General features: G+C 37.1%; 1 protein-coding gene across 10 annotated transcripts in view; it reads right to left on the bottom strand.

Moving 5' to 3' along the window:
* GPBP1 (GC-rich promoter binding protein 1) overlaps positions 1 to 15,622 on the bottom strand; it is a 35,961-nt gene that overhangs the window by 8,443 nt on the left and 11,896 nt on the right. For 4 of the 10 annotated variants that reach the window (XR_015705231.1, XM_087759717.1, XM_087759716.1 and 1 more), the window contains 7 exons: positions 11,296 to 11,415; positions 6,472 to 6,629; positions 5,757 to 5,980; positions 5,037 to 5,103; positions 2,424 to 2,608; positions 1,480 to 1,620; positions 844 to 1,008 (listed from right to left, as the gene is read on the bottom strand). Coding sequence is in view for 9 of the 10 variants with exons in the window: in XM_087759717.1 (XP_087615843.1) it covers positions 844 to 1,008; positions 1,480 to 1,620; positions 2,424 to 2,608; positions 5,037 to 5,103; positions 5,757 to 5,980; positions 6,472 to 6,629; positions 11,296 to 11,348 (993 nt within the window). In the remaining variant the exon portion in view is untranslated. Of the gene's footprint in view, positions 1 to 843; positions 1,009 to 1,479; positions 1,621 to 2,423; positions 2,609 to 5,036; positions 5,104 to 5,268; positions 5,326 to 5,391; positions 5,395 to 5,628; positions 5,670 to 5,756; positions 5,981 to 6,471; positions 6,630 to 11,295; positions 11,416 to 15,622 lie in introns of those variants that run through there. The other 6 variants (XM_087759719.1, XM_087759720.1, XM_087759724.1 and 3 more) reach the window with 5 other exon arrangements.

The following is a 15,622-nucleotide window of genomic DNA, read 5'->3' as shown; positions in this document are numbered from 1 at the left end:
GAAGTGATCATCCCCCTTTACTCAGCACTGGTGAGGCCGCACCTCCAGTACTGTGTTCAGTTTTGGGCCCCTCACTACAAGAAGGACATCGAGGTGCTGGAGCATGTCCAAAGAAGGCCAACAAAGCTGGTGAAGGGTCTGGAGCACAAGTCTTACGAGGAGCAGCTGAGGGAGCTGGGGTTGTTTAGAGAAGAGGAGGCTGAGGGGAGACCTTATCACTCCCTACCAACTACCCGAAAGGAGGCTGTAGCAAGGTAGGAGTCAGTCTCTTCTCCCAAGTAACAAGTGACAGGACAAGAGGAAATGGCCTCAAGTTGTGCCAGAGGAGGTTTAGACTGGATATAAGGAAAAATTTCTTCACCAAAAGGGTTATCAGTCATTGCACCAGGCTGCCCAGGGAAGTGGTTGAGTCCCCATCCCTGGAGGCATTTAAAAGACATGTAGATGCGGCGCTTAGGGACATGGTTTAGTGGTGGACAGCGTTACGTTAATGGTTGGACTTGCGGATCTTAAGGGTCTTTTCCAACCTAAACGATTCTATGATTAGGTTAGTGTACTAAGCTTAATTTATTCTTTTTATTATTGCTAAAGACACAGATGTACCTGAGCTATTAACATGTAAGAACAGGTACTGCAGAAAGAAAAAGAGAAACTACTAAGAAACACCGGAGGAAGAGTAGTACTTGGGATCACTTTTTTAAATTCATCAAAGTGTAATTCCTTTCCTTCATTTAGAGATCCAAGACCATGACTTAACAGCTGTTTACAGCAAAATAAGAAGTAGTTTATGGTCAATCTGAAAACTACTACTGCTGGATCTATAATAGGCATGAACAAAACTACCTTTTCTTGCCCAGCATGATGCTTGTCTTCATGCTCCTCTTCCACTCTATCTCGTTTCAATGCTTTCAAAAATTCACTCTTCTTATCAGTCCGCATTCTTGTCAATTTTGTTAAACGAGGGTGACCAACTTTGTCAACAGGGGATGAAGAATTTGACCGATTACACTAATGTAGGGAGTTAGAAAAAGAAATACTATTAGAAGTTTATTCATTTAGAAAACTTTGAATGAAAGACAAAGACTCCCTGGCACCTGTAGTTTCAGGTTTCACATATCCACAGTCAAAAGCAGAGGGAAGATATTTGTATTTCAGTATATACAGTTCTTACATGTAAAACCAGAGATGCAGATTTATGGGGCACTGCTAAGGAACAGTGGACCTTCTGAAGTGTATTATGCCATTAGCAGTCCTGAAGTTTAAAGCTATCAGGTTATACTTCCTAACGCACCATTTTTACTCCAAATCAAACCTACAAAGCAAATTGTACAGTACTTAAAGACCAGTGATGTGCGTTCCGTATTTCTCACACGTTAACTTCCAAAAAAAAATTTAATACAATTCTGAATAAAACTTACTGATCCCCTTATCTAACCAAATGTTTTATAGATTTGATAGAAACTACAGACATTGCTTTACCTCTTTCACTGAATTCTGTGATACAGTAAATGCCTTAGCAGTTGATTTGAAAGGACTGAAATTGCCAACACCATATGCAGATTCATGAGGAAATGGATTCCCAAGTTTATTCTCTTTTGCTTGGTTTTTCCACTGTGTAGGCTAAACAAAAATGTAAACAGAAATTTAAAGAGTCATTAACTACAATAGGATTATTTTCAGGAATCTTCAGAAAAATGATTACGCAAAAGCAAATAAGTTAGTCCAAACACCTGTTTTCTTGTGGAAAAGAGACTGCTTATGAGCAATTCATCCGCTCACAAATACTGTTTACACTTTTTATATAAACACTAAAACTTCAAAACAATTATGACCCTCATATTTGAGGTATTAAGAATCAAAATATGAGTCTTCAACAGCTGAAAGCATTGTTTTTAATGTAGAATGTTATAGAGTTAAGAAGTACTCCATCATATGCTCTCAGGAGCACAGCAAAATTCCTGAACAAAAATCACAAGATGAACATGGAAAGTTTCATTTGGAAAGGGACCTGAATGACACAAATAGGTTGCAACATCATCTCTATCAAAAATTGGGATAAATTTTGAAGATATTTTTATGCTGACCATATCTCTCCACTAGGTATCTATTTTTCTGTTAAAATCATATATACAAAAGGCATTGCTATTCCATAAGCTGAAAATATGCTTTTCACTCACTTGGACAGCTCTTGCACTTCTCAAAAAAGGTAAATGAGAAACAAAGAGAGATCCAATTACAGTATCGTTTAAAAAGAAAAATGAGAAAAAGCTGTTTCCATTCACTTTTGGGGTGCGCTGCACTTAGCAAGAGTTGAAAGCGCAATAGTATAAGAACAGTTCTCTCTGGGGTGAAACAAGCACATTCAGAATTACAGCATAATTTTTTTCAGCATGTTGTTCATGCCACCGGTATCCAAGACTCACCTTTGCGGGTGGAGTCACAGGTTTAGGGACTAATCCTTTATAAACACTTGTGCCAGTTCCATTCCTTACTGGCTGTGAATGAAGACTTCCTACTACTGGGAATCCAGATATCTGCAGTTCTTTTGTACTGCCCTTTTTAATGACCAGCATTCTCGGAGATCTAGATTTAGGATTCAAAGGGTACTCTGGAAAAAAAAAGAAGTGTGTGTATATATATGTGTGCATGTGTGTACAGTCTTAAGTTTCTAGTTCATAAGGTATTGGATAGCCATATGGTCCAGAGCAAACAGGCATAGATCAGGAACTTAGTCCAGTATTAGTTCCACAAATAACACACCGGACAAACCTGGATAAACATGGGTTCTGTTCCATTTTCTACAACCACCATTTATAAAATATTTCACTTGGCAATGCAGGAATTATACTTTCAGAAAGTAAAGATATTTTTCAAAGAAGCCAGCTACATAGCTGTTGTTGCAAATCTAAAGTCCAAACACTATTAGTTGTTGATAGTTACCTAATATTCAAAAGAGATTATGGTTTTCATATTTCCCTTTAAGGTTACTAAAGGAATAATTACTTATATATTTGTTAACAGCTCAGTTTAGAGCCAAATGCTCCACACCAAGGCTCTGTAAACATGAGACGAGATATGCACTACTCTAGACCATGGCAATGACCAGTATCTCTACCTCCATGCCTCAGATGGGCATAACAGAACATCTGAAGCTTACAACATTTCCATGTTCAAGACAGCATGAATTAAGAGACATACAATCAGCTGTCATACTAAGTAAATAACATTTAACAGTTTTAAAGAACACCTATTAAAAATAGTTCTAAAATTTTCAAAAAGTGAAAAAAATATTTTTTTTTTTGCATATGCATTCCAATGCTGCGTTAACAGCCTTTTCCAAGATTATCTCCTCTCCCTGCAAGCACGTCTGCTTCACAGGCAGAGTCACCACATCCTACATTTAAAAAAACCTATCTTAAAAGTTTAAGTTACTTTAGCTTTGTTTAGTATGTAGATGTTACCAAACATTTGTGATAACTGTATATTCAGCTCTCATTAAGCTGTATGAAAAGACTTCTCATAATACTCGCGTGCTCCCATCACACATACACAAGGTAAAATGGAATCTAACAGAAGCATACATAACAGAAGAACGGGCATTAGAAGGGGATGGTAACATTCCTCCTGTCTTGAATATTGTTTCCTTTAAAAGGGAATAACAATAGCCTTAATTTCAGTTTTTCAATTACAAAACAACATTTGCAATAGCAGAGCTGTAACAAAGTAAGATACCAAGCTGTAAGCTGTAACAAACCACCACACTGTAGCTTACAGGTTGGACTAGATGATATTTAAAGGTCCCTTCCAAACCAAACCATTCTATGATTTTACGTAGCTAACAGAACTGTTCCTTCCTTTGCTTGTGAAGAGTGATATTCAAAAAGCCTGGAAAGCTTGCCCTCCTTCAGATCAAACTGAGCCACATCATGCAACAGCCACAGCCAGAGTGCTGCAAAGGTTGTAAAACACTCAAATTGCTATGTAATTTTTCCCAACTTGGTTAGGAAAGAGTTTAGTTGCTCTTTTATTGAAAGATAACTGTATTTCCTGACTTTCACATGAAAGCTGCTAAACACAGAGAACTGGAAAGCACTCCAATTGTTTAGGCTCCTGCAAAAGTTCTTAGCAATTAGGTATTTATATTGAGGGGTTGGCCTACATCTAGTCTTACCTAAGAGTGCAAGACATACCGGGGAAGTACGACAAAAAGAATCAGCAAATTAAGGTAACATTTAAAATGAGCAACAAGTTTCAGATCTCAGTATTAGCAACAGTTTAAGTAGTAGCCTTTATGTTTAATTGAAGTTCTTTCTTCATAAAGAGAAAGGTTCTTATTTTGAGTAGGTCTATTACTTTAAAACCTGTGCTGTCTAAAGCTGCCACCTTCATAAGGGTGAATAATTGACTACATAAAGCCCACAAAATTGTAAAGTGGTAGCCAAATTTAATCAGGTAGAGATGAGGAAACAATCCCAGACTACAGTTCAGTTCAAGGCCCACTCTCAGGATTGGATTTGTTACAAGTAATTCATAAACACAATCAACAGCTTAAGACATTTGCTTCCAGGAAGAGACCTTAAACCTCTGCAAGCTAACCTGCTCTTCTCAGCCCTCCCAGGTTTTTCTCCAAACTCTTCCAACAGCTCTAATCAGTCAGAAGCACTCTTTTACAACGTCTTCAGCTAGCAATCACATCGCTAGTTTAGGTGACCCACCTTGATTGCATTTCCTCTTGAAAATAAAGATGAGGATAAATTCTTGGCATCTTTACAAAAAAGATGTATACTTGTTCTGGGAAAGAATCCTAGTTGTGACTACATCTACAGACCAACAGATTGATATTCAAATAGAAATGCTACCTCTCTAACAAAAAGATACTTAGGTTGTAATAATATTGAAGTTTCCTCAATTTCAATCTACACCTTTATAATTTAAATCTATACCATTATAGTTCTAAAAAAAAATCCTATGTTTCAAATAAAACAACTTCAGATCTCCACTACATTTTTACATTTAAAAACATCAAAAATACTCACCCCACACACCTGCAGCTAAAGATCTGTTCTGGTTTGGTTCCCTCTCATATTCAGGGTTCAACGACGGCTGAAAGAAAGTTTTATCATTATTTAAAAAGTAAGTCTTGAATTCTGGGACCAACGAAATAAAGAATCACAATAATATCAGCAGTATGAGCTCTGCTGTCAAAGATTTTTTAAATGGCAGCAGACTAGACACTTCTTTCTGTGACCCAGATAGGTTAATGCTCACTTGTTTCTCTTCTGCAACAAAACATCTCAGGCAGCTGTCAATACCATTACATAAACTCTCCAGAGAAAGCGAAAAACAGTGATGTATGGTTCTTCTAAAGCGGAAGCTCACCCTTCCTCTTACATCCTACAATTCTAGGTTGAAGTATGGAATCTCAAAGGGCCACTGGCAGAAAGATCGATTTGTTAGTACTTCAGATTTCTAGTAAGGTAGAATTTAATACATACACATACCACAGTAAACTGGAACCCAATTGTAGTTTCACTTGAACACTTAAGTGACAATAATAAACATATAATGATAAAAAATGGATATAAAAGGAGAAGTAAATTAGTGGACAAATGACTAACACCCTCTTACCTATGGGAAGGGTGATCCCTTATATGATGATCTGAAACTGGTGAAATCTCATGAAGTAGTTTGTAATGGGCAAAATGGCACTTGCAGAAACAATGAAACCTTGTTTATTATAATTACAATTAACTTACAAAATCCTCAGCCTCAAACTGTTTGGGTACTTCTTTGTCTTCCTTTTTCCCAGTTTCATTATCAGGTACATTGTTTTCATGCAGTCCTTGGCCTTTTCCACAGTGGAAAGTGCTGGTACGAGCGCGGGAACCTCCACCATGGTATCCCCCACGATGGTTTATATTTTCTGTGCCATTTCTGCCTTGTGAACGCCAACCATTCTTCTCTTTTCTCCCAAAATGCCCTTAGATTTTTAAATTTTAAAGACATGTAATCACAAACAATTTAAAAAGAATATTCTAATTTTGCAAAATTGTTAGAGAAGTTAGGTCAGCAGCTCTATACTCTGGGATGTAATAGCATAGTAAATTTAAGTTTTCATTCACATAAGCAGCAGGGAAGAATCTTACAAAACAGTGCCAGAGAAAGAGGACTGTAGTCCAACATTAAGATAAGACAACCTCCTTCTCTGGCTGCTCAGTTATATGTTGTTGGCTAGAATATTAACACTCTTATTCTTCTTAAGAGAGAAATACACCTGGAATCACACTACTTTAACCAACCCTTCAGTCATCACATCCTCTCCCAAAAGATTTGTCCTTCCTTTACCTCTATTTTACTACAGAATAAGAATTTAGCATAGGAGCACTATTATCAAACTTTTTTTTCTAACTAGAGTGCTACAAAGCAATGATGGAAACATATTCAAAATGTTCTATGAAAGCTAAATTATACCTCCATTAGACCGTCCAACGTTAGAATCAAACCCATCTGAAGAGTTGTGTCTTCTGCGATTTGCTTCACAACGATTCTCTGTCCACGAAAAATTTTCAGAATGTTTCTCAAAGTTCAATGATGACTGTAAAGGAGCACAAGTGGTAGACCTGAGATATCTGATTAATAACAAAACTGAGTTATCAGAACTGTAACATGCACATTACTCATGGTATATACAATTCATTTTTAAAAGGACTTTGAATGTCACCATCTCCCATGCTAGCAAAATGGAAGCTGTATCTTCTGCTCCAGGACACTGAAACAGCGCTGGGGACCATGCCTGTGACACAAAGTAAAAAACCCAAGTGTCTATTTTGTTTTGGCAGCAGAACAGAGCACAAGTGACATGTGTTGCAGCAGAGGAAAAATAAAAAAGGGTAAGAAAGGACAGGAAATCACAGTTTGGAAGGCAGAAAAGAAGTGTGAGATCTTAATTTGGTTGGTCAGAAACTACACATGTGCATTCCATAGAAAGCAAGGAGTCACTTCCACCAGTGGCAGCTGTACCCAAAAAAGGCCCAATTTATTAGTCTTATCATTATAACTTAATAAGGCAAATGCAACTAGTTATGGACTACAAATAAAACCTAGAGTCAAAAGTGCACAGATTCACAAATATACTTCAAATTATGAGCTTTTAAGTAGGCATTTTAGAAATTTTAAAGAAATAAATCTTTAATATGAAGTACTTTATAAACTAAAACCTTTTATTGAGAATAGCACTCAAATCAAAATATATCCTGACTAGAACTCATACCTAAGGTGATTAAAGAAAAAAAAAAAAATCATGTTTTACAGCAGCTGTTTTCCCTATTACTTCTAACTGGCTTTACTATTTTAACACTATAACATTTCTTTTGCTGTTACTTGTTAAAAATTCAAGAATAAATTTTCATTCTGCAAAAGCAGTGCTTAGCCTTACTGTTCACACTACACATCTCCCAGTGACCGACAGCAGAGGGCTGTGTTACCCAGCACCTCCTGCCACACAGCCAGCCTTTGATGCAGAGGAAGCAAAGCCCCCTTCTCTCCCAGCAGACTTGCTGTGCACATACATGTCCATTGTACTGCACGCGTACAAAAGATCCAACACGTCCCAAGGCCGTGAGAGCTAAAATGCATAAATGCACAGCCCTGTAGAAATGTACTGCGTCAGCAAACGAAGCTTAATGATTCCAGGGAGTATCAACTTTACTGCACCCAAAGTATCACCTTCGCTGCCTGAAGCGCACTCCCTCTCCAGATTGAGTAACATACAGGGAAAAAAGTACAGCAGTAATGGTGTATGTCTGAAAGTGAAACCACCAAGTTTATTTCAACAGTTATTATGCACTAATGTCTAATTGAGCTATATTAATATTTAAAGTACCCCACTAATCAACGGGGGGGAAGGGGGGTGCAGGATCACAGTAATACGTTTAACTACTTTGGAAAACACGTTGAAGAAAATTTCCTTCTTCTTACCTCCCCCGCAAGAGACAATCACACAAAAAAAATGACACCCAAGTTATACTGACAGTGCCCCAGCAGAACTCAAGGTGCTGTTCAAAATTCACTGCTTAAAATTCAAACTCAAGTAAGCAACAGAGATGTTTAAAATACAAAGCAAGTATTTCCAAACCATACAGAAGTCAAATGAAAAGGGACTGCCCTCTCAATTTGAGACCTGGGAAATTAATTACTTCCTTGACAAACTTGGAGATAGAGAAAAAAAAACAGAAAACCACAAGAAACTATCAAAAAAATCTAAGTAGGTCAAAAATTATCATAATGAATCTCAATATTTAAGTAAAAAATAAATTGTTATAAACAAATTTTGAATAAGCTGCCAAAAATTTCAGAAAGCTCCAGATCTGTTGATCATAGATGAAATTTTAGAAGATAGCTTCATGTGTTCATTTACATATGACAACCTTCTAATACTGCCTTTGAGGTTTAACTTTAATCTTTTTGTATGAACTTTGAAGAACAATCACATTTTCACAAAGTATAACTGACAGTATTTTATATATAGTGTTTGAGTTGTACATGATATAATGAATCTAAAGTCTCTACACTGTGTGCAAAGATCATGCAGTTTGCATTTTCCCCACATGATGGAGATATCACTCTATCAAGCCTCTTGTGGCAGAGATGGCAGTAAACTTTGTAATCAACAGGACATCTATCGGCAATTTCTGGAAGTTGAGAAATTATCTGACTAGGTTCAGTCAGCCAAGAAAGAAAGCAACACAGATTTTTGAAGTATAAGAAGTAGTCTTACTGCTTAAAACAAAGTAAAAGTAAGCTTGCAAAAAATGAGTTTACAGTCTGTCTGTAATCTCCCTATACATGTTTTACAGCAATCCTTTCTGAATAGTTTCGTCCACATCCCAAGATGGCTTCACTATTCACAACACCTCCCATTTCCATCTGGCCAACTGCAATACTGCACTGATGCTAATACAGCAGCTCCAAACCTGAACAAACGCTACTGAGCCGTGGATACCCAGCTATTTAGGTGGACTTTGCTATGTAAGTGACAGGAAGATGATATAAAAGCTTATCCTTAAGAGGAAATAATCAGCAATAGGTGAGATGGATTTCAATCAAGCTGTAATCTGTATCAGTCACATTAAGAAAGCTTCTTCACAATCCCAGCTTCCTGGCATCAGGTTTTTCTAATGCTAGCCTTTATGTATGTCAGGAAAAGCCTTGGCTACCCAGAATCAAGGGGGAAAACCCAGCTCCTAAAGATGCAACTCCTAAAAGCATCTCTTCAGGGAAATAAAAACTGACTGGGCAGAATTCAGTTTCTCTTTCTCAAGTCTAAATGCTGTTGATACCATAGCCTCACCCTAGCTCCATTCTGCCTGAAACATGAGATGCCTTGCCTTCCTCACCCCATCCTTCCGCTTCATTCCTCCTTCTGCTCTGCTCTTCAGCTGTTTTGTTGATATATAGGAAGCAGAAATAAAAATCTATTCTAGGAAATGGAGGAGACAGGGGGCCACAACATTTGAGACCTGTCTTGTAGAGGAATGACAGGACAAGCCTTATTCTGTAAACTAAGAATTACTACACATGGGGTAGGACGAAAAAGACTTTGCAAGTGTTTCATATCAAAATGTGCTGTATATCACAGAACACTGATCATTGAAGGAGGAGGTAATGCAAGGAAATAAGCTGCATTTCAAACAATGAAGCACAAAGACCACAATGGCGAAAGCATATAACTACAGAGTTTTTGGAAGAGATGAAAGAAAGTCTATCTAAGCTCCTTGAGGCAAAGAATCATGGAAGGGAAGAGGATCCACAGCATGTGCTTGCAATGAAATTTCGCACAACTCAGGAATGAGGTGACAAATACAACCCATACCTCAGATATATTCGAGTGGTACCAGAGTAGTTCTGGAACCTACTTTTATCCTGCTATATTGACACTTTAAGCATGCAGGCAAAGCTCTTCCAGCAGGTTCTTGAAATACATGGTGAAGATTGTTTTGTAATTGTGACACCATATTAAACCAAGCTCTGATTACTTTTGCAATTGAAAATGTATTAAACTTGAAAAAGCAGATCCAAAGAGTTGAATTTATCAGAAATCAAGTAGAATGAAAACAAGCAGATCACGGGAACCACCCTGGAACAGATAGGCCTGATGTTCCCAGAACAGCAACTGAGAGTTGCTGATAGACTGTACTGAACAAAGAAGCTAGCTAGGACAGCATAGAAGACAGATAAATAGGGCAATACGAATAAAGACATTCAACAACCTAACTAAAAAAATGCATGCATGTATGTGTAGACATATATAAGCAAAGCAATGGAACACAACTAATACTGATGACTAACTGTGCATTTAACAACAGCACAAGCCTATTTCCATAAGTTTATAAAGGCTAAACATTTTCCATGGATGTGAAAGACAGCAAGAAACTTTGAAATAAATAAATAAATAAACAAACAAACATAAATACATTAAAGTAAGGCAATGCCACTCTCATAGCTGCAGATATGGATATTGCATTCAAAAGATTATAATAAAGTAGACAGGTCTACAAATAGGGAAATAGATGACAGGAGTCTGAATATCCAGTGCTGCCTCTGCGGCTGCATTCACACAAATTAAGAGAGAGAGGAATGATAGGCCAGAAAAAACAAGAAACACTTATGGGACATACTCATAACTTCCTAGAATATTCACAAATCCTAACGATTTAGAGATTGCTATTTCCTGTTTCCAAGCTAACTGTCCCATTGTATAAAGCAGTCCAGATGAAACATTCAGACTGAAGATGCACAACTATTTGAAAATGCCACACTCCACCAGCAGTAACAAGCATCCCACCAGCAACTGAAGAGCCATTTCAAAAAGCCTATTTCAAAAGCATTTTTTTAATCACTTGGATGATAGAATAACACTTCCATAAAACTTATAGGGCACAGAGCAAAATCAGAAGCAAGAACATCAAGCACATGCCTCTGTCTTGGTACTTCTAGCACAAAATACAACAATTGATTTTAAACCCTTGATGAAGGCAATCTTAATCCAACAACAGCTCTGATAATGTGGCCAGGCACATGCTTCTTTCCATGAACTCAGCTGTTCGAGCAAAAAACTCTACTGGAGGTATGAGCCTGACAACCCAGTACAACTACTTAAATCACAACAAGACTTGTTAGATATCATCTGTTGTCACCCTGTTCATGAAGAAATTTGCATTTTTACTATGATTGAGGTTATGACATTTAGACTTCTCTTATGAGAGTGCCTGTTCAAAAGAACAACAAAGAACATACCTTTGTTGATGATGGTGGAGTAGGAAAATTAAGCCAGGCTGGAGCAAAGTCATGCTGCGCCATTTAGGTCCAGTCTCTCCGAATCAATGAAACAAGGCTTCAGCACCTCATGGCAAGTCCCTGTAATTGGAAAAACAAGAAGTGAGTACTTTTCAGATGCTTACGTTACAAGAGGATTACACTTGTGGTGTTTTGATCATTATTTCCCTTCCATTTTCTGGTATTATTTTCTCACACTGATCTGGGTTAGAATCCTCATCTTGTTTATAACATCACATTTGTGCTTTCATTACACAAGTGTCACACTAATCAAATATATCGTAGGTATCATGAAAATACAACTGTAACATTCCTTCCTTTATTTCCTCTTATAGATGGGATGAAGCATCTTGTGTAAAGTCTCATCCAGAAAGTTGTGGCAAAATTAGCTTGTTGAAATACTTTCTGGTACTATCTAGCATGGATTTCAGGACTATTTAATTAGCTTCCTAGAAGAAATGGATTTTTTTAATTAGTCCCTAAAAGTTAGTCTCAGAGGCCATAACAAGGTTCTTTATGAAAAAAATAGATGCTCAGGGCCACCACAAACCCCATATTATCTTTAGATTCAATGGAAACAGAGTCTACATGTCCAGAAACAGTGTCAAAATCCAGTAAAATTGTCTGGTTTGAAAATGCACAGGAGAAAGTAATGGCTTAAGATTAAAACCCAGGAATAGTTTTTCTACTCCACGCTCTCCCCACAGGTAAGAAAACATCTCTCAGTAAGCAAGAGAATGCAAGATAATGTGAACTATATTACCTGAAGCTGAACTATAGTACAGAAAGAAAAGAAATGGATGAAACACTGCCTGAATTACAAGGGTATCTGAATCATGCTGTGCAGCTAGACAATGCAAAATTGTCAATGAATCAAAAATATTTTAAGTACAATATACACACTATCAGAAATTCAGCTAGTGAAAACATCATAAGCACCCATATGCATTTCATAGGGAGACCCAAATAAACATGTATTCCACATCTCTGCACAACAGAGTACAGATCTGTTAGTCAGTGAGCCTAGATGTAGTTCACTTTAATCTAAGGCTGCTGTAACGTAAGTATTAGTAACAGCTGTGGAACCTGAACTTGATAACTGATAATTATTGTTGTACTCTGGCCTGAACCAGTCTACTGCAGATTTCCAGTGACAAACGAGAATGTTCCAGCTTCTAAAAGGAAGTCTAACACATTTGTAAGCGTTAAACTGCACTGAGTGGAGCTGCCAGTTCTTTTTTATGCTGTGAGCTCATACCTAGGTTTGTAGGTACCTCTGATACCAGAGTTAAACTGTAAAGTAAAATACGTGAAACCTACTGTCGTTAGAGACAAGACTAAAAGTATGTCTCACCCAAATAACTTGTTATAAATTGCTCTGCAGAAGTCATCCAACACTATGTTCTATATTAACCTCAACAAAAATTCCAGAGAAATTTTCTAAAGAATCCAATTATGTCAGACTAGTAAAAAACAAATAAAAGAAGTTCTAGAGTCACGGAACCGTCACAAAAATGGCTTCTCTTTCTAACAGGAACCAAGGTCACTTTTCCTGATTAATCATGTTCAGCAATGGTATAGAAACAGAAAAGGGTATGTGTTTACAGATGAACAAATACAAGAGATGCTAAATTAAGAAACAGCAAATTAAATATGAGCAGACAGCAGCGAGAAATTTTTTTTTTTCCTCCTCCCTCAGATACAGTTCTCATCTCCAAGCAGGAGAACCATGAAATCTTTAGAAAGGATCAAGACAAGTATCAACACTGGATGATCAGCACAACAATAACAACAAAATCTTCAGACCAAGGCACTTAGAGTCTGAGAAAAACAAAGGGAGAGATTGGGTTTAAGAACATAACAAAGGGTCCAAGAAGTATTACCAAGTTATTGGTGAATCAGCTATTAGGTATGGGACAACAAAGGCACTAACAATGTGATTTCTTAATAAATCAATCTTACTGTTTTTAGAAAACTAGTCAAGCTTCCTAACACTACTACTTACCCAACTGCCATGAAAAGAATTTATTTTTAACTCACTAACATCCCTACCTCTTACCTTTTGCATCTAAATCAAGGGCTCAGGTGAGATTTGGTGATCACCAAGAATCAGGGGATTGGAAAGGTGTTTTTAACAGACCTTTGTCCACAGCTCGCTGATACGGGTGTATGTTTCTTCCTGCAAGAATTATTCTAGAAGCAGATTCAAGTCTTCCTCATGTTCTCAATTCTTCAACTAAAAGCTCTAAAACAGTTTTTGACAGTGCTGCTCTGTCAGATGACTCAATCCCTTTCCTACAAAGCAGTATAGTGAAGTGGTAAAGACAGAGGCCTGGGCCAAAACTACAAATACTCAGAGTGCAAAGCTAGCAACAGAATATCTGTAAATTTCAATAAGCTCATAAAAGAAAAATTCTCTTAGGCCTAATTCTTCCAGCTAGTTTTGATAAAAGAACAGCAGTTAACAAAAGCACAGATGTATTTTTAGAATACTATCTGACCAATTTCACAGGTTTACAGTTAAAGACTACCAAGAACAGCAACTATTGAGGATACTCTGACCTCCACACCACCAAAGTCAAGAAAACACTTTCTCTCATCTGACTGTATGTATTATTGGTCTAGCAATTAGACACAGGAAAATTGAGTATTTTCATTATTAAACCTTACTAACTTCTAATCGGCGCAAACACTGTAGCCATAATTAAACTGGAAAACAAACAGCAGATCAGGAAAGGACAAATATAACATTTTTTTAAAACTATATTTTAGAGTACATAGCCTACCCAGCTTTAAGTTGCCAATTCCATGTTTTATGTGGCTTCATAAATAGTCTTACAGATGCTAGCTTTCTGATGGTGCCAACAAGTTTGTCCTAGAATGTATTTTAATGTAAAAACATTTTCATTACAAGTATGAGCTCTGTTTTGATGATCTGGCAAATATTCAATAGCTCTAGGATACTCTTCATTCTCAGGAACATATTTTTGGTAAATTGAAAACAGACCACAAAAAGTGAGAATGGGATGTCAGCAAGACCACTCTGCTGCCACAAGCAGGATTTACTAAGCTTAAACCCTTCATGATCGCTTGGTTGCCAAACACCAGTTTGTTGCTTGCTTGCTTTCCAACTTAAGTTAGACCAACAACCGAGGCTACCACGGTATTCTTCAACACATCCCATCACTAGATGGGTGCCTTCTACCAGGTCTGACCTAAGTCTTTTTTCCTGCTATCAGGTCCATTACCTAAGCTATCCCCACCAGTCAGAGACATTTCTGCATTCTGTGTCCCCCAAAACACTTGCAACCTCTATTCACATTCATATTATCTACAAATTTAATAAGCATACACTGTATTTCATGCTTGAAGGTATTAATACAAATACTGAAGAGACTTCTTTAGAAATCTACTTGATACATCCTTCCAGCTTGACATCAAGCAAGAGCTGCCCTTACAAAGACTGAGGAGCCACTAAGGCAAATAGGTAACGTTGATCAGCAATTTACGTTAGAAGAACACTTCTGCCTTTCAGAAACATAGGACTCCTTTTAAATTAAAAAAAAAAACAAAAACAAAAAACACACAAACACAAAAAAATAACCATTTAAAGTATCTGAATAGAATGAAAGTCAGTAGTATGCACCCATACCTGCATTTAGAAGAAACTGCTTTAATTATACTGACAGACATTAAGAACCCATTTGTCTGCGAGCAAGCCTTCCCTTATGTACATACCATACAACAGATCAACTGCTGTTCATTAACGCTGATAAAACAACTGTTGTACTCCCAGCATTAATACAGCTATCAGGAGTAAGCTTATTGAGGTAAATACCACATATCCAAACACAATTCCACTGCTTTCAGAAATTCTCTTGATAACAAAAGAGTATGCCCCAAATTTATCACTGAATGTTTAAATCACCATTCCCTAGCAGCGTAAACTAAAATGTATCTGCTATTCTTTAACCAAAGTGTCATAAAAGCTAACTTGGCTCAGGTTGTCTATTACTGAAGCAGAGCTGCAAAATTATAGAAAGGTAAGAAAAAGATACTGAAATACTGCTATCCTCATACTATTAGCACTCAAATGCATTTAAATTTCTTTAATCAGACCGGTCAAAATATTCAGTCTCATCTCAGCAATAGCCTCTGGTGTCTGATTCAAGTACTGCGTAGAGATTTCAGAAAAGAAAGTCTTTCATAGCCCGTAAATTTAGATAAAATTTATGTTTTGCTGTGTTTGGATAGTAGAATAGTTTACAGTAAAGAAAAAAACCTGTTA

Source organism: Nipponia nippon, unplaced genomic scaffold (genome assembly GCF_047370975.1).
Source record: "Nipponia nippon isolate SJK-2023a ecotype South Korea unplaced genomic scaffold, ASM4737097v1 scaffold_20, whole genome shotgun sequence".
NCBI classification, from domain to species: Eukaryota; Metazoa; Chordata; class Aves; order Pelecaniformes; family Threskiornithidae; genus Nipponia; species Nipponia nippon.
The sequence above is the reverse complement of the archived record's forward strand: the minus strand, read 5'-3'. Positions and strand labels throughout refer to the sequence as shown.